The sequence below is a fragment of the Ursus arctos genome, unplaced genomic scaffold (assembly GCF_023065955.2).
Source record: "Ursus arctos isolate Adak ecotype North America unplaced genomic scaffold, UrsArc2.0 scaffold_22, whole genome shotgun sequence".
Classification (NCBI taxonomy): domain Eukaryota; kingdom Metazoa; phylum Chordata; class Mammalia; order Carnivora; family Ursidae; genus Ursus; species Ursus arctos.
Window position 1 is genome coordinate 16,304,376 of NW_026622897.1, and position 23,953 is coordinate 16,328,328.

The 23,953-nt window shown below is 41.5% G+C and overlaps 2 protein-coding genes across 4 annotated transcripts in view; both read left to right on the plus strand.

Moving 5' to 3' along the window:
- Positions 1–6,791, plus strand: part of TBCEL (tubulin folding cofactor E like) — a 74,098-nt gene extending 67,307 nt beyond the window's left edge. For all 3 annotated transcript variants that reach the window (XM_057316591.1, XM_026505544.4, XM_057316592.1), the window contains one exon: positions 3,925–6,791. In XM_057316591.1, coding sequence (XP_057172574.1) covers positions 3,925–4,243 — 319 coding nt within the window. In that variant the 3' untranslated portion in view covers positions 4,244–6,791. The remainder of the gene's footprint in view (positions 1–3,924) is intronic.
- Positions 6,792–22,521: 15,730 nt separating this feature from the next.
- TECTA (tectorin alpha) overlaps positions 22,522–23,953 on the plus strand; it is a 67,767-nt gene continuing 66,335 nt past the window's right edge. The window contains exon 1 of the mRNA XM_026505542.4: positions 22,522–22,585. Within this exon, the coding sequence (XP_026361327.2) occupies positions 22,522–22,585 (64 nt within the window). The remainder of the gene's footprint in view (positions 22,586–23,953) is intronic.

Sequence of the window (23,953 nt, forward strand, 5' to 3'; positions counted from 1 at the left end):
CTGTGTCGCTAGGATTGCCTTAAAATGCTACCGCAGAACTGGCCCACCAATGGCACTGCTGCCTCTAGTAGGATCAGATAAGGAGAAACGCATGAAGCTGCTGTCCCTGGTGCTGGGTCACACCAGCTTCGCTGTGATCAGGGGCTTCAGCAAACTTCTGCCAGGGGTGTTAACTCTGGGAACACAGTGTTTGAACTGCAGTTTGGTAATTAGGGAGCCAATCCCCAAACTGTGCCCACACCCTCTGCTAGATCCATTATATCTGTCCCCAAGGCTGCTGAATGTAACTGATAGAAGCCAAAGCTCACCTGCAAAAGAGTGTGGAAAATGCCGTTTTTACCTTCCCAGTCTCAGCAGTACGAGAAGAAGGCATTCCAGAGGAGGCTGGAACAGATCCTGAGGAAGCTTATCCACCTCATGTTCTAGCATTCCAGGTTATTAATGACAGTGGCTTGAATTTACAAGACAAGTGGGCAAGAGAGGTGCACACAGATTCAGGAAATATTAAGGAATCAAACTGGTGGCACATGGCAACTGATTGAATCAGAATGGTGGGGAAGAGGGATAGGAAGGAATCAGGATGACTGTCAAGCTACTATCGTTCCCTGGTGCCGTTTACTGACATAAGAAAGACTGGAAAAGATGGTTGGGGAGTGACAACGAATTATTTCTGGTTGTTTTGATTTTGAGAAAACTATGGGACCTTAGTGTCCTACTTTATAGGTCATTTAATTTGTAGATGGACTTGGCCAGTTGTAGCAAGTAGGCCAGTTTCTGCCTGTGGGTCATAATTTTGTGTACAAATCTGTTTATGGTTGAGATTAATTCAGTTGGCCATAGTGCCGAATATAAATAAGTCTAGAATTATATAATTATAAGTGGTAGTTTTATATTTAAATAGACTTAGGGTTTAGCACTGGTTCTTTAATCTCATTGTTGAGCTGTGTTTTTCTTTTTCAGAAGGATGCATGGGTGCCCTATTCCCTAAGTTCTTCTTGTTTCAGAATAGTTGCCTTTTAAATTTCTTTCTTTTTTTTTTTTTTAAAGATTTTATTTATTTGTTCGACAGAGATAGAGACAGCCAGCAAGAGAGGGAACACTAGCAGGGGGAGTGGGAGAGGAAGAAGCAGGCTCCTAGCGGAAGAGCCTGATGTGGGGCTCGATCCCATAACGCCGGGATCACACCCTGAGCCGAAGGCAGACGCTCAACCGCTGTGCCACCCAGGCGCCCCTTAAATTTCTTTCTGAACAAAACTTGGCGAGGTGTAATATACCTGGGTCATGCTTTCTAATTTATTTATTTGGTCAGCTGCGGCATTGTTTTGCTCCTCAATTTGTTTCACTGGCTCTGCAATCTTTCTTTTCATCCCCTTCTGTTTATCATTTGTCTTTGAGCTCCTGTTTTGTTATATGCATGCACTTAATAAGTTCTAGACCTCTTGCCTTCAATTATTTTTTTCTTTCAAATTGAGTTCTGCCTCTGCATTTTACTTACTGGGTGTTTTTTTTCTTTTATTCCGCTTGCTGTGGTATGTGCCTAGTTGCGGTATGTGTCTCCTCGCTTATGCTTAAAAGTGGCCACCTCTCTCCAGACCATCTCTTTACTGAAACATAGTATAAGTAAACTCTCCTTGACCCCTTCACCATTGTTTCTTTTGTCCCTCGGAGGCAGAGTTTGAGAGCTGGGGTATTACAATTCTACTTTTCTGTAGTCTCGAGGGCAAACATCTCTGCAGTTGGGTTCAGCTTTTATTTGGCCCCTTGGGTTCTGCTGTCTTTTCTAAAATTGTGTTCAATTATCGTAGCGTAATTTTACAAACTTGTTTGAAGGCGTATAGTAGGAGATAGACGTAGGAAAAGATACCCTTAGAGTCTGAATCATTTCAGTTTTTCAATCTGGAGCCTTGAAAAATTTCAAGTCCTGGTAATTTTGCTTTTTGCTCGTTTGGGCTTGTTTTGTTTTATTTTGTTCGCCTTTGCTAATATCCTGACATCCTGGTAGTGGGATATAGAGACTGCTAGTCCCCAAGTGTTTCCTCAGGCTTCCTCCTGGCTCACTCCTTAGCCCTTTAGCCCAATTTTCTCTAAATTGGGAAGTGTTAGCACACTCAGGAGTTTGCTCTTTATCTTCTGGCTCCGTAATGGATTCTGGGGGTTGAATCAGGATCTTTGCTTAGCAGAACCTCACAGTACACAGTTTCTGGTTCCTTTTGAATCACAATAAAGCTATTCCCTCTCTTCTTTTGTTAATTGTTGCTGGTGATATTTTTACCCTTTTAAATAATACTGTTTTTGACACAAGTTCCGGGAGAAGATTCTGTAATCTCTTTCATCACGACACCATCTTTTTCAAGAAGCTCTAAATAGATTTCAGTCATTTATTTCCTAAAGGGGTATGTGTGTTTTAAGAATGTAAATTCCAGAATAAGAACGTAATGTTCATTTTTTATTTGTAAGCAGACTTAGAGTTTACAAAGGACTTCTTCATCTACTATGTTGTATAATCCTCTTGACTGTTTTATAAGGTAGGAAGGGCAGACTTTTTAATCCCAGTTTTACTAATGAGGAACTGAGATACAAAGAGATTGATTTGATGAGTCACACAGCTAATTATAAGATGGAGTCAAGACTCCGAAGTCAGATCTTCTGACTCCAAAGCCGGTACTATTTTATCTTATCCTGTTACTCCCTTTAATGAAAATGATTACCTCCATCCTTACCCACACACATCTTACTACGTCTTTAATATTCCTACCAACCTTATCACATTGATTTAACTGAGTTAAAGCCAAAAACAAGGTGGGGGAATAATCTTACATGACCATTGTATTCTGATCCTGAATTAACCTCCGTATGTCTTGGTTATAATAAAGCTGGTATCAGGTCTTTTCATCATTTTTTCCTTCTCTGGTTTGTGGAAAATTGCTCAGCTTCCTCAGTAAAATCAGGCCTAAATCCTCCAAGGCTGGCAGTGGAGACAGGATTTTCCACATGGGAAACTTGATGTTGTGGGCCCCAGTTTCACCTCTATAACTCACTTTCCTCTTGGTATCTTTTGCTCTTTATCCCTGTCTTGATCAAGGAACTTGTATTCCTCGTTTGCCATTTGCCACTTTTTTCACAAGAATGTATTCCTTTTTTTAAAAGATTTATTTATTGATTTGAGAGAGAGTTGGGGGGGTAGGGAGAGGCAGAGGGAGAAGGGGAAAAAGAATCTCAAGCAGCCTCCCCCACCCAGTATGGAGCTCGATGGGGGGTTCACTCTGACGGCCCTGAGATCATGATCTGAGCAGAAATCAAGAGTCGGACGATCAACTGACTGAGCCACCCACGTGCCCCCACAAGAATGTATTCTTGACTCTTCCACAAAGACCTTGTATTATAGCCAATGAAACTACGCTGGAACATTCAAACAAAGCATCACTGAAAAAGCTGGATTAACAGTTTACGTACAATTAGATTTTGTTGTTGTTTATAAGTTGTCTTCTCTGGTGGTCAGAAACTGGCCTCCTTCCATCTTCCCATCTGTCACCAAGGAACATATGCTTAGATATAGGCCCTTGATGATGACACCCAAGAAAACAAGTTCGACAGAGTGAGGAGACCTCTCTGTAATCCTTGTGGTGTCTACTTTTCTAGGTTCTCCTTTCCTCCCTGAGTCTATTTTTCTATAACAATTAACAGCAGGCATGGTGACCGTCTTTAGGACAAATTCTTCTCCTATCCACAAGGATGTGGTTTGACCGTGGCCTCAAAAGGGCCACCATATCAGATCACGGATGCACACATAGTTCATCAGGCAGATAGACAGATGGAGAGGACATTAGAATGGGGTTGCGGCAGTACGGTTTACCTATAGTCCTGAAGAAGTCCGTGGTTCATGTGCTAGTGGCTTAAGCTGACACTGTTCTTTTATCCTTCTAGGTATCATGAACTGATCACAAAATATGGGAAGTTGGAGCCTTTGGCAGAGGTGGACCTAAGACCCCAGAGCAGTGCGAAAGTAGAAGTCCACTTTAACGATCAGGTGGAAGAAATGAGCATTCGTCTGGACCAAACAGTTGCAGAACTAAAGAAACAATTAAAAACTCTGGTGCAGTTACCCACAAGCAACATGCTTCTCTACTATTTTGACCACGAAGCACCCTTTGGCCCAGAGGAAATGAAGTACAGCTCCCGGGCACTGCATTCTTTTGGCATTAGGGATGGAGATAAAATTTATGTGGAATCCAAAACAAAATAACCTCGACCAGCCTTGTAACAACACATAAGAACTTCCTGCAGGGCGTTTGTTTCCAATGTGGTTTTCTTTAGGAGGGAGAAGGCTGTTTTTGTTTTGTTTTGTTTTGTTTTGTTTAGGTTTTGGGGGGTTTTGTATATTTTTCCCCCTAGGATGGGTAGGGGGCTGTTTTTGGTATTTTCTACCACAGATTTCTTCAGCTCAGCCAGCAGAATTGGCCACATCTCCAGTCCATGTGCCCTTCTTCGAGAAAGATGACCAAGAAATCACCGAGTTCTTACTGTGTTCACTGGGCTGTGTCTACCACTTGGTTATCATGACCATTTAGGTACACTTGTGGAGACAGCATGAACAGTGTGTCCCCCCTCCGAAGGGTAACTTGTGGGATTTAAATCAGGAGCAGAGATCTTGACCGGAAGGGCCAGCCCTTCTCTCCCCCCGTTCTTCTGTTTGTTCCTCCCTCTCTCCCTCCTTTCCTATTTTGGTTCAGTTTTTCATTTTGACTCGTGTCAGCATGTGTTTACCTAATAGTTTTATTCTGTCCATAAGTAACTTCTCATTTCTCAGTGTGGGCAATTTTTTCTTCATTTCTCCCTTTTGAAATAATTTTAACGTTTTACGTGTTTTTCAGCCTGACTCTGAACTCAGGTATTCCGTTAGAACTGTAACTCTGTTAGGATCTTGAAGAGGAGCCGACGGGAGAGTTAAATCTCCAGGAAGACTCGCTGCTGTCCTTGGCAACACGGGCAGAGCAGCCTGGTCCCTTTGTATGTAACCACGTCCGTTTCAGTGTCCCGCACACATGACGTCCACCCTCACTTCCATGACATGAAACGTGTCACATTCCATAGTTCTTTTATTTTGCTTGTCGAATGTCTTTCCTCATCTCTAGCTGTCTTTCTCATTACTTTAAACCATTGGGAATAGAGGCCTGACTTTCTGAAGAACCCAGGAGAGTAATGGATATACGTGCGGGGAGAGCAGGGAATTAGCCAGCAGTCTGTCCGTGGCGTGTGTGAGGGAACAGAGCAGGAGAGAAGTCAAGCCGTCCAGGAGAAAGTGTTGTGACTTTCCTGCCCATGCAGTCATTTGAAGCCCTGGCTCTTGCACTTTGCATTAAAAGTGGGAAATCTTAATCAAAGGGAGTGCTGATTCCCAGTTCTTCCCTGGGATTCTGTGATGTCGTAATCGGACAGTCCTTTTTGTTTTACATTTCAACTTAGTTGCCCCTCCCGAAGAACGACTCTGCCTAATCTATGAGTAAAGTCTAAGTGTCAAAACTTCAGAATTGCCTCCAAGTCATATTTTTTGCAGAAGCTTATTTAAAGCACTTTTCTTTAAAAGCTAGTTCCTCACCTGCCCTGAAGTCTTTGCGTTTGTTCTCGTAGTCCTTCGTTAATCAGGGTAACCCCTTTCTGTGATAGATGTCTTTCTTGGTCCGCCATGTTTACAGATGGGAGCCTCGGGGAAGACTCGGCATCACGAAGGGCAGGCTATGTGCACATGAAGTATTTTTCCAAGAATGTAATCATTATCTGATTGCATTTGACCTTTTGACCTTTGTTATGGGATTCCACCGCTCCTACAAAATTCTTTGATTTCTTATGAAATTTTTAGATGACTCTTGTAAATTCTTCACATCTGCGGAGTTGTGATTATTATTGCTACTTTTTAAATTTTTCCTATGCCATAACAGCAGAGGTTTACTCTCTTAATGCACTTCAGGTCCAGTATCTGTAAAGCCTTTGACCCAGGCCTACTGAGTCAAGTCTACATTCACTGTAACATTAAAGGTGGAAACCAAAGGGTTTGAGAAAGATGAATGAAGCCTGTTCTTCTGCCACAGACTTGATCTTTCAAAATCACAAGAATGAGCAATGGAGATCCAGGCTGGGTAGAGACGAGAATAATTATTTTGCAATCACATTTTCCTGACAGATTTTTGGAAGCAGGAAAAGAGTGGCAACAGTGTCATGAAGATAAAAACTGTGGGTGCTTTGTGTATGCGCGCATGAGTGCAGACGAGTTTGAGAGAGAAACAGTGTAATTGAGCCCATCGCTTTTGTCAGCCTGGGAAACAGATGTACTCTTATTTTTTGAGGTTGTGTGACCCCTGACTGTCCCACAGCAGAAGGCAGAGCAAACACGTAGGTTGTGCTTTAATCGTAAGTGGAATGGTCACAATTGATAAGATATTTTATATATGACAAAGTTTTATGAGATGCTTTTTTACTATTAGAGACCTCTTCCTTCTGTTAAGACAGAACCCAGTGTCCATCAACTGCAGGCATCATTCCTCTATTATACAGTTGCATGTCAGGGGAACTTCTCATCTAATTCAGTGGATGTGGGTATTTTTAGGGCATTGTAATTGATGGTTTTAATAATTGCTGAACAATTTTTGATTGAGACAAAGTCTAATGCAATTACCGGTCTTTTTGAGCTACAGAACAGAAGTAAAAGAGAAAAGCTATTTGAGCATGTGTACTTGTAGATTTATTTGGGCGGCTGAGTAAAGATGCTGCTTTTGAAATAAAATTGGTGCTGTGTAGACACTTGTAACCCAAATTATTTTTATAACAGGCCAAACAGAAGGAGACAAGAGACCATGGACCTTTGAGTCTAAAAGTTATGCATAATCGATGGCAGCAGCTTCTCTGTATTTTAATATTGGCTTCATCCACGTGCAGCGAGAGCCTGTTATTGGCATTTATAAGGCAAGATGCTGACAGAGCCAGTATTACAGATATGTTGCTGCAGGCACAGCGTATAGAACGTATCTTTTCTAAAATAGAAATTCTTTTCGGTGGAGAGAAAGGAAAGGAGTAATAAAAGAAAGCCAGATCAAAACCAAGGGATCCTCTGTGCCCCCACGTAGCTGTTGAAGCCACAACAGAAATCAGCTTTTGAAATGGAATTGTCGAAATATCTCAGATTGCTTTAAAGGAGGAAAAAAAAAGTTTAGAGTCTCGTGTCATTTTTTTTTCTTTTTTTTGATTCTTAAAAGTTTCTACTGTTTCTGCAACCTATTGCCACCACGTCCATAGGTACATGAGAAAGCAGCGGATATCCTATACCACCTCGTTTCTTTAGGACCTTTGGGTGAAAAGAAGCCCAAAACATAAGCTATGTATAACAGAGCCACATGTTATGATGCTATGTTCTAAAATTTTGTTCACTTAAAGAAATGCAAGTTCAGTCCTCACCAGGTGTTTCAGCTGTGTTGCCAAGTCAGCGGTGTCCCGACCAGAGAACACTGGTTGCACAAGGAACTGACCCCCATTCGAGGCACGCCGTTGATGGCTCTTCCTAACGCACGTGTGAGCTCGACTTGCTCCGTGACAAGTGCTAGGCTCTAGGGCATAGCAAACAGGAATACAAAATAATAGATTGTTCTAAGCAATGTCATTTCTGTTTATGAATTTGATTTTTCCCTTCATGTTAGATTGAAAACGCAAACAAACTGCTTTCTAGAACACCCAGAAGCTCTCTGTGTTACCAGATGTGTTGTGAACACTCTATTTTCATAGGTGCTTCCTTACAAAATATGTCCATTGTGGTGATGGAGAGGGACTGGGCTCTCTCAGGCTCTTTACTTGCCAGTTGTCTCCTGCAGCTAATGGAAATATATATTTTATTTTAGAATATAATTTAAACATGAAGGTCTATTCTTTGCACTTTTTATTAATACATATATATATATATATATATAGATAATCTTTAAAAAAATTAAAAATCCAAGTCCACTTTCTCTTTGTGTTCTGATTTTTTCTGGAGTTCTGGGGTCAAGATATATACTTATTTTTATATAGCTAAAGGTTGACATCACTGCTGTGGTTGAGTCCTCTGGGGAATTGGCCAAAGCTGGGACGAGTTGGACCATTTTGACAAATTTCAGTGAAATTTCACCAGTGAGAAATGAAAACTGCCAAACAAAGATTCGTGGGAAGCGTGTCATTGCTTCTGTGTTAGCAAATTTTTATACTTCTAACATGTTCTTGATACTCCCTTTTTATTCTCTTAAGGATAAAGACCTCCCTTTGAGATATTTGGCATCCTCTTTTTTGAGTAAGGATGGAAACCTCAATTTGATGCACTAAAAATTTACAACATTTTTCGAAGCGACACTTTTTTGCCTTCAGAAAATAATTTTCTATAAGAATTAGAGTTTTGGACACTTGAACCCTATCCACTTATCAATAATTTCTTGGTAAGCTATAATTAACCTGATAGTTAACCTTATATCAAGAACAAAGGTCCAAGAACTGTATTTAGAAGACAGAGTCCATTAACTTCTCTTTCAGTGCTCCAGAAGCTGTGAGTATCATGATTTGTTTAAATTTAAATATTCCTGCCTCTTACTCAAATTTCAGAGAGTATACTTTTAACTTCTATACTAAATGCTATGTAGTTAATATTTATTGTGAGCTTTTCCGAGTATACTTGCAAGGTAGACATGTCAAGACATCCAATATCCACTGGACTGAAAGATACCGTGACTCCCACCAGTTACTAGAAGGCATGGAAATCAGGAAGGTTAACCCTCAAGAAATGAAATCACATTCCTCTTTCCAACTCTCTTCTGAAAAGGAAGTTATCTGTGGTCTCCCACTTAGAAGTTCAGAGCTCAGATTCACCCAGATAAATTTTAAAACCTGTATCGGTCATTTCATCTACTTTTTTTTTTTTTTAAGTTTTTATTCATCAGAGAGAGAGAGAGGCAGAGGGAGAAGCAGGGTCCCTGCCAAGCAGGGAGACAGGACTGGGGGCTCCTCCCAGGACCCTGGGATCACAACCTGAGCTGAAGGCAGATGCTTAACCAACTGAGCACCCAGGCGCCTCCATTTACTTTTAACTTTTTAATGTCACCAGGATTTAAGAACTGAGTTAATCCATGAAAGGAATAGCATACTATACTGAACTCCCTAAAATATGATGAATTTTTTATTCCTCTCCTTCAAAAATTTGAGACTACCACTGGAAATCTTTAGCTTTTTTGTGTCGTTTAACAAACATCTATTAAAATGTTCAAATACATATATTTGCCTATATATATGAATATAATATACAGGAGAGGTTCTTGTGCTAGCGTCCCACCTTACTCTGAACTAAAAAGAACAACACAACTGGGGGTTTTCACTAGTACAGTTTAGCATTATTCTGCCGAGTCAGTGGCGTTTTTACAACTATATTTCAAAACACTGAAACAGTGACCTAAATAATAATTGATCCTAACAGAGCAAACTAAAGAAAGGAAATCAGTTCTTGAAATAAGAATTGCTAATAACTGTTTAATGTTTTGTCTTATGCTTTTCTTCAATGTGGTTTAGGCACCTGAATTATTTGCTTGCACTCTATTTGAAGGCACACATATTAAGAGGGGAGTAACAAACTCATAACCCAGGAGGAAGGAGAGCCGTAAGTGGATAGAGTTGCTGGTCGTATGAATCCTTGCCAGGGGTCCAAACTCACCATGTTTGTTTCTGACGTTTCTTCTAAACACTAATAATGAACATTTATTATCAGGACCCATTCTAGATGCTCAACCCGTATTAAACCCATTTGGTCTTCATGACATCCCTATGAGGTTAGCACTGTGGTTATCCCCATCTTCTTACTAGTGAAGAGATTGAGACACAGAGAGGTTAAGTGACTTGCCAAAAGTCACACAGTTGGTTAGCAGAGCCAGGATTCAAACCCAAAGAATTTGGCTGTGGGATCCATGCATTTGACAGCTATTATGTAGTACTTGCTGCTAAAGTTCTCCATAACCCTCCACCCCTGCACACGCATGTGTACACACACACACACACACACCCCTTTATTGTCAGTCTTTATGTCTCATTAAAACAGATGTTCCTCAATATCCATTTGCTGAATTGATTTGCTCTTTAACAAAATCACTGATGTGGTGAGGGCTCCAAATCCAAACTGGAGTTTGCCCCGTACCACGTGCAGAAATGTGAGATGACCGTTGGTATGTACCTGCTGTCCTCCCTGCTCCTCTGATGTGCCACTCGGGCACTTGCAATGGGCACTGTTGACAAGAATAAACGAGACAGTGATATGATGCAAGAAAACTGAGAATTTGGTTTTTAACCTGAGGACATTCTAGAACCTTAAAACTTTGTTTCAGTAAACAGTCAAAGGTAAGAGAGTTCAGTCAGTTCAGACTCAGATCTCTATCAAAGAGGCAACAGTGTTGAGACTTAAAATGGGTGTTTATAGAGGGAAAAAAAGTTTTATAATTAAATGCAACCTGTTGCAAATGTTTTGTTACAGGAGAGGATGAGGCCGTCACTGCTATTGTTCCTCCTTAAATGTAAGTGAGCGCCTTGCGAAGGATATAAATGTTGCTTACAAAATAGAGGAGACAGGCTATCTATTATGGGCTGCAAGATCTAGATCTGTCAAAAAACTGCAATGCAATTTCAGTGTGTCAAATCTTACACAGACTCTTCATCCTTGAATGCTTCGTAGTCACTGTAAGTAATACAATTAAGGTGTTAAATAAATGAGAATAAGAGGAGGCAGACATCAAAAAATGCAGACAAAAGAGAAAAAATGTTATCTGAAATATCTGATATATTTGAGGGCAGATGTAAGCTTTACTCCGCTATTAAAGAGTAGAAGCGGGACATCATGAATTGCTTTGGCTGTGTTAAAATTTGGTTTGGTTTGATTTTCAATTTGTTTGCAAAAAGAAGTCTCTTCAAAAACCATTTGAATTCATTTTCTAGAGAGAAAATGTTCACATGGTTCAAAAATCAAACAACGTAAAGATGGTGTACGTTGGAAAATCCCGCTCTAACTCCTTCACCTTTTATTAGTTTCTTATGTGTCTTCCCAGAGTTTACACAAATAATAGCAAATAATATATACTGTTCCCCTTTTATACAGCAAAGTTAGCGTATTATACACTAACATGCACCTTGCTTTTTTCACTTGAAATATATCTTGGAGATCTCTCCATAGCAGTACATAGGGAATCACATTGTCTACTCTGTTTGCAGTATTACACATAATATTCCATTTATAGACATAATTTATAATTTGTTTGACTCAAACCTCATTGATAGACATTTGAGTTTTTCTTCTCCCTCCCTCTTTCCCTCTCTCTCCCTCCATCCCAATCTTCCTCTCTTATTTACTATGTTAATTCGCTGCAGTAAACAGCATATGCTCTTTTACATACTTGAAATGAATCTGTAGAATACATTTTTAGAAGTGGGATCGCTGGATCAAAAGGTCAAAGTGTTTGTAATTTTGGTAGATATTGCCAAATTGTTCTCCATTACAGATACATAAAAAGAACTTTTTTTTTTCCTGGCTTTATTATTTGTCACATGCCTGCAAAGTCAAAGACTTTACTGACCTTGTTCTGGATATAGGATTCCTGGTCTGTGCACCTAAGATAGGGTCCTCCCCAATTAGGCATGCAAAGCCAGGCACCTGAATTCAACACATTACAGATTTGCATGAGCCATGCACATCGTCTATCTTATGAGCCATCTTTCCGCTGGAATCTAATTTTTAATCATTGGCAAGATTTCACCTCTGCAGGAGAAGGTATATGTATTATTTATCCTTAACAATGTAGGAACATTTGTCTCAGCTGAGTGCTCTTGAAAAGTGATGGATTAATAGCCCTGATACCCTCTGCTTATTGTCTACAGGAAGCTTTGATCAGAGCTGCTTCTTACAGATCAGTGAAATTCTTTTAGAGGAACTACTTGGTACTACGTGGTGAATAGGGAATATAGTGTGTCCGCACTCCCCCCACCCCAGCTTTATTGCTAATGTGCTGGCAGGGATGTTAGAATAATGCCAATTGTGAGCTTTTTTGGTTATATGAGTCCTCTTAGAATTTAACTATTTCAAACTCCTTGGCTAGATACAGGTACTAAAGTTGCTTTCAGAAAATATCTTTGAGTGCTTATTTGGATTTCAGAGATGACCATCTTTTATTAGATCTTAGATCTAGAAAATCTGGCTGATTAGTCAATAAACATTAGTGTCATTCAATGTCGTTTTCAAAGAGCCAATGCCATTTTTTCTTATAATTAAACCGTATTTCATAGCTTAGTCCAAGCTCAGTGTCTAGAATGAGTAAGGCCAGCATGAAAAGAAATACTACTTAAAGACAAATAATATTAATTCTTTAAAAAACAGGTCCCAGATCATTTGTGCTACAATTTTAATTCCTGATGTTTTCAGCTTGCAATTAAGTGATTATTACCATGATATTAATATATACGAAGAAAATTTAGAGATAAATTTTATATCAGGTTTTTGTTTTTTGCTTTTTACTTCGCTTTGGAGAAACAAAACCACTGAATGGCTTGTACCAAAAGGCAAGATATAACAGGTGGTGTTAAGGATGTGGAGGAAAGGGAACCCTCATGCACTGTTGGTGGGAATGCAAACTGGTGCAGCCACTGTGGAAAACAGTATGGAGGTTCCTCAGAAAACTAAAAGTACCAGTACCATAGGATCCAGTAATTCCACTTCTGAGTATTTACCCAAAGAAAACAAAAACATTAATTCAAAAAGATATTATTGCAGCATTATTTACAATAGCCAAGGTATGGGAGCAACTTAAATGCCCATTGATAGATGAATGAACAGAGAAGATGTGGAATATTACTGAACCATAAAAAAGGGAAAGCTTGCCATTCATGATGGCACGGATGGACTTAGACGGTGTTATGCTAAGTGAAATAAGACAGAGAAAGACAAATACCATATGATTTCACTTATATGTGAAATCTAAAAAAACAAATGAGTAACTACAACAGAGAGAAACAGACTTATAAATACAGAGAACAGGGGCACCTGGATGGCTCAGGTCATGATCCTGGGGTCCTGGGGTCCTGGGATCGATCCCCGCATTGGGCTACCTGCTGAACAGGGAGTCTGCTTGTCCCTCTCCCTCTGTCCCTCCCCCTGTTCATGCTCTCTCTCTCTCTCTCTCTCTCTCTTTCTCTCTCCCTCTCTCTCAAATAAAAAGATCTTTAAAATTAAATAAATAAATACAGAGAACAAACTGGTGGTTGTCAAAGGATAGGGGGTGGATGAAATGGGTAAAGGTGATTAGGAGGTACACACATCCAATTATAAAATAAATACATCATAGAGATTGAAAGTACAGCATAGGGAATATAGTCAAAAATACTGTAATACTCTTATCATGGTGAGCATTTTGTAATGTGAATAATAGTTGAATCACAGTGTTGTACATCTGATACTAATTTAATATTTTATGTTAACTATATACTTCAATTACATTTAATTTTTTAATTCAAAAAAAATGAAAACCCAACAGACTACATAAGCATCCCATTTTATGAACATTAATGTCTAAGAATGAGAATTCAACAGATGACTGAATTAAGAAGTTGTGGTCCATATATACAATGGAATATTATTCAGCTATCAAAAAGAACGATTTCTCAACATTTGCTGCAACATGGACGGCCTGGAGGAGATAATGCTAAGTGAAGCATTTCTCTGCTAAGTCAAGTAGAGAGAAAGACAATTATCATATGGTTTCTCTCATCTATGGAACGTAAGAACTAGGAAGATCGGTAGAAGAAAGGGATAAAGAAAGGGGGGTAATCAGAAGGGGGAATGAAGCATGAGAGACTATGGACTCTGAGAAACAAACTGAGGGCTTCAGAGGGGAGGGGGTGGGGGAATGGGATAGGCAGGTGATGGGTAGTAAGGAGGGCACGTATTGCATGGTGCACTGGGTGTAATACGCAACTAATGAATCATTGAACTTTACATCAAAAACCAGGGATGTACTGTATGGTGACTAACATAATATAATAAAAAAAATATTAAAAAAAAAAAAGAATGAGGATTCCAAGGCAGTAAAAGAAGCAAACATCCAGATGCGATGCCCTTCAGAATCAATTCATTCTGAATGTCTTTACTGTTTAGGAGAAGTCTTCAGGAACATAACTGCTTCCAAAGCACCTCATTCATTTCAAGGATCCTGCTATGGATAACTACCATTTTTCAGGGAGAATGTAAGTATAGCCTTAGATCTAACCATCTTACTGAACTATATGTAGGCAGTCAAATATCATTGAATCAGTGGTTAAGGGGTAGAAACAACAACACTACAGAAATATCTGCAACCTCCACGGCAGATTATACAACAAAGCAAAACATTCCGTTATAGAGGGCTTGTAAATTTATTCAAGACACCAGCATCCCAGATTCAGTTCTCTGGGAAGCAGACACTAAGGTAGAGTTAGAAGTGCAAAAGGCTTATTGGGGAATAACCCCTGTGAATGTGAAGGGGAAGAAGGATTGCACAGGAGGGGCCGCAGCCCAGGCTGCAGACCTGACAGTCTGCCAGGCCAGTACGATGCTCTGGGGCAAAGAGCAGTCCTGTCTGGGGCCCTGGACCAACGCTTTTCTCAGTCATCAGGTGGGAAAACACAATAAGAACATAACTTCCACTTGAACACTGATGTAAATACTGAAGGAGCCAACAGCTGGAAGCTGTCCGCTAACCATACTCCTTGTAGCAGGAGAGCGTTCCTTTCTCAAAGGGAAATCTGAGAAGTTCTCCTTTCTATCAACTGCAGACCACTCCATGCAACATGTAGACCCAGTTCTCCGTGATGAGGGCCAGCTCCTCTCACGCTCTGGTGACCCTCTCTTCCAGAGTGTAACCTTAGAAGAGGGAGGTTAGGGGAATGAACCAGAGCCCCGGCACTGCAGTTGATTTCAGGGTCACAACTAGTACCCATTTTCTCCCTCTTCCACAATCCATCTTATCACCTTAGCTGTCACCTCGGCTCGTCTCAGTGTTTACCTAGTGGTTTTTCCCAAACCCTAATTCCTAAGTAGTCTGAGACCCTGGGAACCATATGCTGCTCAGACACAGGCAAGGGAGTCCTAAGAGCCACCAAAATGGGTCGCCTAAGCTCCACACACATTATCCCTTGAATCTATCATACCACAGCAGCCCCACCTCCTCCTGCTTATCAGGGTCAATGACTCCTAATAGGATGGTAGCTCATCTTCTTTCCTGCTAGTCTCTGAGCACAGAGCCCAAGTGCCCAAGCAGCACCACAGCCATAGTTTATAGCTCTGTGGGACTCTTGCTGTGTCCTCTGCTGAGTGTGCCCTATTGGGGACCATGATATCAAACTGCCTAATCCAGAGATGAGGGGTGGGAAGCACAAAGTCCCTTAGTAATCATTGGGAATAGTGGCAAGTGGGGCCACCTCTGCTTCCACACGTTGGTTCCTAGATCCATATAGTCTTCCTATGGGGGACACTGCATCATACAAAAGTCTCTGACTCAATACACACACAGTATCCTGGAGGGTAGCATCCTATCCTCTCAGTTTTATCTCCAAGGTGGTGCCTCCCCTGCTCCTTTGGCATTTCCTTTCAGTGCTTGATCGAGCTGGTATCTCTTGTGCCATGGTATTTGTACTTTAGCCAGTGGATCCAGTGTCACAGTCCACACTCACATCCCCTTTCTATAAAGTGGCTTCCCTAGTCAGATGTTATTTTGCATGGAATTCTCTGCCTATGGATCAGGCATTCTGCAAGCCTCTTATTAATGGTAATGGCTGCAGCCCTGTGGGCAGGAAAGGCGACCCATCACCCAGAGTAGAGGTCTTTTCCTGGGAGGAGAAGCACCTGGCCCCTCCAAAGTAGTCATTTGACCTCCAAGTGGCCAGTTGGACTCTCCAAGGAGCAGAGACATACAGAGGGGCTTAGCTTTAGTCTCTGTAATTGGCAGATGTAGGCTCCGAAGCAAAGGAAGCTAGGCCAACCTTGCTAAAGGGGAGTTCATGCTACTGGGCCTATTCATAAGCTCCATCCCTGCTGTTGTGGCCACTTCATACATGTCCTCGTTGTACCAACACTGACAGAGGGCTGCCTCACAGCAATTAGCAAAGTCAATTTGCCTACTCGGTTGTTTAGTCCCTCTTCTGTAGTGGATGCCTTTTTTTGCGGGTGTTAACATATGATACAAAGATCTTCACACTTCGTGTCCATTCCCATCTGTCTATCCACATGTCTCTACTCCAGGCCTCCTTGTCACTGATTTTCCAAGCTTTTTTTCTCCAGGTCGTTGTCTAGCTGGCTATACGATTCACCACTGCCTAGAGGTTTGCGCATGGCCTAACCTCAGAACACTTCTCCTTTGACACAAAGTACGTGACAAGATATATTGCCTCAAGTTCCACACATTAGGAAGATGTCCCCTTACCACTGTATTTCAAAGCTACCCCTGAGTGAGGCTGTAACAGCTACCATCTGCTTTAGGCTTGCATACACACGCCAAGCTGAATCACCCATACACCAAGTTTAGGCTTTTTCCTCCTCTTTCAGCTCGTTGTGTGCACCCCCCCCCACCCCACATAGAGCCATATGTGTAATTTGGGTTAAGGGGGTGCTGGTGCAGCTATGACAGGTGGCGTGGAGTCTACGCTACCCAGTCCGGCAGCTCACCAGTCCCAAATTTACCATTTCCATCTTATGATAGATTGCTACTGGATCCACCTGACTTTACGACTTGGTGGGTCCAAAAGGACTCAGGTCATGATGGGAAGTTCTGGACACACGGTCACTTGTATCTTGTCAAATGTTCCATGGCAGGGCCTAGTTACATGTCAGCAGTGGGTTTTCAGGAGATGTGGTTATTCTTTGCTGCAGATGGCATGACCTTGCTCTAAAACTCCAAATGAATGGCCACATACCACGTACCTGAATCCATGTTAATCCACTCTAGCAAAGATACTATGTTAGCACAGCAGCTGTAAATTAGCAATACTGCTTGGTTGAGCTTACAGTAGTCAACAGTCATTCTTCAGGTTCCATCCTGGCAAGCTAGATGGAAATATGATAGAGTCCACCACCCCTGCTCTGTAAGAGCGAGCTGATCTTTACTATCCTCCTCTGACCCCCGATGCAATACTCCTGTATTTGCTACCTTAGCTGGAGTGGGGAGATCCATTTCCTTCCTTGCTGTGATAGCTCTTACACCGAAGACAAAGGGCCCAATGGGCCAAGTACATCAATCCCAATTACATATTGGGACTTGGAAAATGACATCCAGGTGGGTCTGTATCCCCTGTGGACCCACTATAAGCTGGACTTGGGCAGAACCACTTTTTTTCCTGGGCCCTAGGTGTTCTCACTCTACCAGGGTCTTTGGGTATCAATGTTAACTCAAACCCCTTGTCCAACAGTCCTCCAACTATGTAGGCATTTTCCTTACCTCTTTCTACAGTCCCTAGAGTAAATGGCCATAGGTCTTTGGGGGGAAGGAGAGAGAGAATCATTACTACCCATACTTGTTATGGTGTTGAAGATTCTTTCTCTTTGGGGGCCTGGTTACGTTTTTAGTGTACAGGATCCAGATTTGAAAACTGACTCAGATCCCCCACTGAGCAAGGGATCAAACATTTTGGGAGGGGGGAGACAACAGCCTTCAGTCTCTCAATCAACACTTTTTGCACTTTTTAATTATATATAGTAAGCAATCACCTTGTCAGTTGCTCATCGACTTTGCCCTGAAATGCCATGTTCTATTAATCATCTCCTTAACTCTCTATGGATCAGGCCTCCTTGGCTGCCACTGTGGTCTGCTTGGTCACTATGAAGACTATGACCCCCCTTGGCTTCAGGAAGTAGAATGCTGCCCCCTGGTCTCAATCATTTCAGGGGCCCATCTTCTTCACGGCTATCAGGTAGCCAAGTTCTATGATCACCTCTCCTGCCATCAGCCCTGGTCTGCAGAGGGGAGCCACCACTGAGTTTCTTAGTGATGCTGTTGCTTCTCTCACCAGCTAGCTTTGGTGGAGGACGTGTCTGTCCTCCAGGCCTTCCCATGGGACATGATCATTTGGTGGGTCTCCCAGACTCACATAATATATCTGATCCAGCATCTTCACTACTCTGAGCCTTTAATCCCTTCTATCGTCTGCCACAGTAATTCAGACATTTCAGCATCACTCAGTGTGGGACATCACTTTTTTCCCAGGCTTTCAGCAGCTGACCTAGCAGTGAGTTTGCCCCACCCCCTGGGGTCCCTGCATGTTAAGGCCTGTATCCCTACAGAGTGCCCCCAAGTCCATAAACCTTCCTTTATTCTGTGTGATGGCCTAGTCTCCTTGACTGAGCACCCTCACAATCCAGTCCCATGGATACTCCCCTCCCCATCCCGTGCAAGAAGGTGCTGGTAGGTCCTGCATCCCCTTTGGAGTGTGGTCCCTTTCCTTCCTTGTCAGGCCCAGCATGTCCCTGGCTGGGTTATGCTGCCACTTGACCTTGATTACAGGCCTGGCAGTCAGGAGAGGAGATGGGAGCAGCTTCTTAAGGGGAGTGAATCCTCTCTGTTGTCTTCCTGTGCTAGGAGAAATGTTAGCTCTTAATGAGGTGGAGCGGGACGTGTCTGAGGGCTTGGAAATTTTGAGAAATCTGGAGAGTCAAAATCTATCTACACACACACACACACACACACACGTATGTACATGTACATATATATAATAAATTCTATATATGTAATTATATAGAGAATATATATTACATATAGAATATATAATTATAGAGAGAGAAGATAGATAAACCTATATATAGAATATATAATTATATATAGAATACATTAAATATACATATACAAGCTTTTTCTGACTAGGTCCTGACTCTGGCATGCTAGAGCTGCCTCTGTTGAGCACTTGTAGTCTTTGTCAGCTCAACTAGGCTCTCCAGAGCAAAACTGCCCATTACAGAAGGCTTGCTTTGGGTGCTAGACTATTGTTCCACCATCTGCCCTGTCACTGGCTGGGGGCCGCCCCAGGAAGAGTGTGCCCTTGGCTCCCCCACTGAGGCTGAATCTGAAGGAGCTAATAGCTGGAGGCTGATGGCCAACCATGCACGCCTCTCACTCCATCAATTCCCACTGGCTCAAATCTGATGATCTCTTTCATGGAAAAGGTACAGGAAACCTAGGAAAGTAAAAGAGAACCAAAACAAACAGCACGTAAGGCCCATTCCATTTTAGGGGGTTGCGTTTGTTGGTTTTGTTTGAGGCATCTTTCCTCCTGCCTGAAAAGCAGCATCAATCTTCGCCACCTTTTCAGAGCACACGCATCTGGGGTTATCAGCTCCAAGCCACCCCCCCCCCCACACACACACACACCACCTTTAGTCTACATCTTGTCAAAAATCTTCGCTCACTTCGCACCTTCAACAAAACAGCCCTCCTATTGACATGACATGGCGGAAAAGGAGAGCTTTATCATTCCCCTGTCTGTGACTGCTGAGCGGACACCCAGAACACACACTCACTGACCAGCTTCCCAGCCCAGCTAGTGATAAGCCAGGCCATCTCCTCAAGCACCTGGCACCAGCCCGCACCCAGATTCTCAGTCACTCTGACTCACACCGCCATCTTGTGTATTTGGTTATGCCCAGATGGCATTTATCCCAGTCCTGCCTCAAGAAGGATGCATTTAATAGGGGTCAAAAGGGCTGAGATATAAATATCCTTAAGTGCATGAAGAAAGAAAACCAAAGCAATTACAATGCCACTAGCAGTTTTTCAAATAGAGCCAACCGTTTTTGCTTTAAGACGTTTAGGTTGACTATAGGAGTGAAGTCTTAATACAGACCGGGCAAGGAGAACTCTTTACTAGGAGGTCTTAGGTTTGCATTTAATTTTATTTTAAATCAGCACCCCCAAAAGTTAGATTTTCTATTCTATAGATATGTGCCTTTTGGACGCAAACAGTCCTTTGACATCTGTAAGTGAAATCTACGTGGAAGATTCCTAATAGTAGCAATAGAGTAGGCTTAATGTGCAAAACCTACAGGTTTGGGGGAAAATGTTGAATAAGGTAGACTAAAAAATTAGTTCCCCAAGCACTCCTGATCATTTTAGGACAACTTGCTCAAAACCGAAATTACGGTTTTTCATACAATGGGCATTTAAATGTCTGGTTAGAGAAAAAACTTGGAGTAATTTTTTTTTTTTTTTTAGTGTAAGTGGATTCTTCATTTTATTTTTTTTATAATAATATTTTTTCCTTATATTATGCCTTAGGTAGTTTTCCTCATCCTGTATCAACTGTAACATGTCTTTACCTGGCTCACAATGCCTTTTAAATTATTTACTTACTGCAAATTGTCATCCGGAGGGGTCCATCGCCCCCTTCTCCCTCCCAGGACCCTCCCAGTGCATCATTGGAGGTTTTCAGGACACAGTTTGGTTTTCTCCCTGGTGAAAGAGCGTGCTTTGCACTGGTTACCTCCTTGGGTTTTACAGGAACATGCCGTGGCCCTATCACGCTGCACAACGGCATATCAGAGAGAAAGGGGGAGGAAAAAAAGCTAGAAAAGTTTGAGAAAGTGCCTTTAAATACTTCATGCATACCTGTGAAAAAACCACAGTAGAGCCTATCTGTGGCAAGCATTCAAAACCAGAGACACAAAAAAAAGACGTTAGGAGAAAACCAACTTCATTTAAATGTTAGAGGCTGCAGCTTTGTCCGCAGTTCTAATCCCATGCTGGTGGATGCTAATTCTGTAACATTATACAGTTGCCTTTTTTTTTGGGTACAAAGGTAGAAGGGGGGTTTTCTTTTGTGTTTTTCAGTGCAAAGTGATTCTGATCAGAAAGGACCAAGGTTTCAGCTCCAAGTACCTGACATTTCCATCTGAATCTACTTTTTTTTTTAAGAGGGGAAAGAAAGGTCTAGTTTTTCAGGAAAAGAACCTCTCTACGCAATCCTGAAACTGATCTTTAGATTTTCTTTTCCTTAATCAATAGAAAAAAACTTGATTGCAACCCAACACTTATCTGACTCTAGCGCAGGACTAACTGAATTTTTGGTTTTACGAGGAGGGGATTCAGACATCATTTCAGGAATCAGAAATAATTGGCAGCAAGTAGGGGAGAACTGACATGAATTCTTGTTTTACTTAATTTTTGCCTGGTTTACCAAGATTTGGCTAAATATTTCTGACAGTTCCTCCAGTCTCTACAGAACAGGTTAGTGACATTTTTTTCATAAATACAAATACTTAAATGCATCCTCCTTACTGCTCTCTGAATTGTTTCCCTAAGGGCTCAAGCCTTCCCCTCTCACGGCATCTCACTCTGCTAAAGCTACGTGTGATCTCTGCTAGTCTTACTACCATTTTCAGCAAACGGACTAATATTTATTTTGTGCTTGAGATGTCAATGTGTCTGCCTGATGTTGAAGATTTACAATAAAACTCTCACAGGGTAAATTCACTGATTTTCCAGGAAAATTTGGCTGAAGAATTGCAGTAGCTTCCAATCCTAGGAGGAGGGTTTTTATTTTTGAGAATTCTGTCGGGAGCAAACGGCACAGTCTCCCCCACGCACTTGGTTCTCATGCAGGTGTGTGCAGAACTGGGAGCTCGCATGTGTGTTTACATCTCAGCTTTACGGAGCGGCACAGACCATCCATGCTCCTATCGGAGGGTAAAGCTGCCAGTTCAACTGATCGGAACTAAGATGAAAAGGAGTTCACTTTTGTGATGTTCCTTCTTTAACTAATTTGCTGGAACTAATTACTCACTATGTACTGGCTTTTATTTTTATTGTAATTCCAAGGAGCCATCCCTGGCATGGTTCCTTCTTATTACCTATAAGGCTATCCTTCATTTCACTATGGAACGTCAATGCACAGTCTTATATTAGTGGTGAATCTGGTCAGTACTTAAAAAGGATGGATTGGCTCCATACTATAGAGAAGGCGATGGCAAAACTCTAAATCCTCCTAACTGCAGAAACACATTGTGCTTTAATCAACTTTTATTTGATCCTGATGAAAAGCTTTTTAAAAATTAGGAGAGCCAGGTCTTAGGATGAATGTGGGTTCTAGAGACACAACACAGGACCTGCGTCTTTAGAGTCTGGTCTTATCTCTCGTGCTTAGCAGCTGCAGGATGAATGAGTTTCCTGTACTCTTTGCCACCCCCATTGATTCTGTATAATTTCCTGACAATTTGGATGATCTTGTTAAACTTCCAAACTGGCTTCTCCGGGGCGGGGGGGAGGGGAGTCTAATTTGTTCATGAAACGTTGAACTTAGGAGGACCTGCCAGCATTTGGGGAATTTCAACCTGACGCAGAAGTGTTGATGCTGTTATGTGAATTTATTCTATGATGGTTGGGATGTGTCTTGGGATTTGCCACCAAACACACCTGGTGTTCTGTTTAATCTGGCAAGCTGGGGATTTTTTTTTCTTTTTCTCTTTAAAATTCCAGGATGAATTATTCATCATTACTTAGAATTTGGGTCTCTTTCATCTTCGCACTCGTACGGCACCAAGGTGAGTACTACAGAATTCCATAAAGCTCTTGATTACCATGCTCTTGAATTTATAAAGAGGTACTTTTGTTGGGACTGTAATTGTCAGGGCAGGTGCACGTGTGCGTACAGATACAACGAGAAAAAACTAAATCGAATTCTGTCGTCAAGGGCAAAATACATTAACTTGGAGTGACGTTCACGTATATTCTTACTTTTTCTTATTTAACTTCAAGCACAATTAATATATGCCAGATTGCCCCATGTTAATGGAAGAGATCTCTAAAAGGAATGCAAATAGTTTTCATTAAAAGTATATGGTGTCGGTAATGTGTGCACCCCATGCCTGGTGAGTGGTCCCAATTAGGGCATTTAACTTGTGGCACAAGTTTTAAAGCGTATTCGAAAAATACATTTGTTTTAGCTCAACTCAGGAGGTCTCAATGGCATTAATGTCTTCAATGTGTGACTCAGTGGCCTTTTACAATGGCAAAAATCTTAAAACTTTCGAGAAGTGAAACAAGAAAATTCTTCCCCTCAGCGATTCCTTCTCTCAGTAGCATCGCCCCAGGGTAGGCGAGAGGCCACAAACATTTCTTTCTACCGCTTTCATATTTTAGACAAGAAAGATGAGAAGGTGTATATAGATTTGAAACTTTTATGACTAAAATTCTAAGACCCATTCTTTGTTTTGTTTGTTGAGTTCAGCTGGCACACGATTACAAGTCTGAGTAAACAGATCCGTAAGACACGCGTGACCCTGACATTTTTCTAGGGTTGGATACACTTAAACAGTGATATAGACGACAGTGTGAAACCCCACAATAATGAGAGTCCCACGGACTCTAGCCTCCGACTCCTGCTCTAAGAAAATTGTGTTTTATTCAGTGGGGAAAAAAAAGTTCTGGGAACATAGTTACATTTATTGTGAAATTCTCAGCCTAAAGCCAGCGTGGGGAGGGGTAGTCTTTCTTTTATTAACTCTGATGCTAATGATAGGCCATGCTGTTTCCAAGCTATATTTTTATAATAGTAGGGGCTTTGAAGATGGAAACTACTGTAGTTTCAACCCCCTTCCCTTTATAAAGCACCTTTCTCATTCAACAAGTATTTATCAAGTATTTACGATATTGGATATCTTTACTCTTTGTATTCTTCTTAAAATGGAGAAACTCGAGTGGTCCATTCATTCCTGTTTAACATCATGAACTAGTTAGGTCACTCGAAGAGAAGAATCTTGCATGTTTGCCTTACCTTTGGAGCAGAGAAAGAAGTTAGGGATAACCTCCACGAACCATACTTTCTTGTCTCCTCCATGAGAGGTAGGGATTTTCCTTCTCCTAGGCAGATTGGCCCACGCTTCCCAAAACATGAATTAATCTTTTCATTA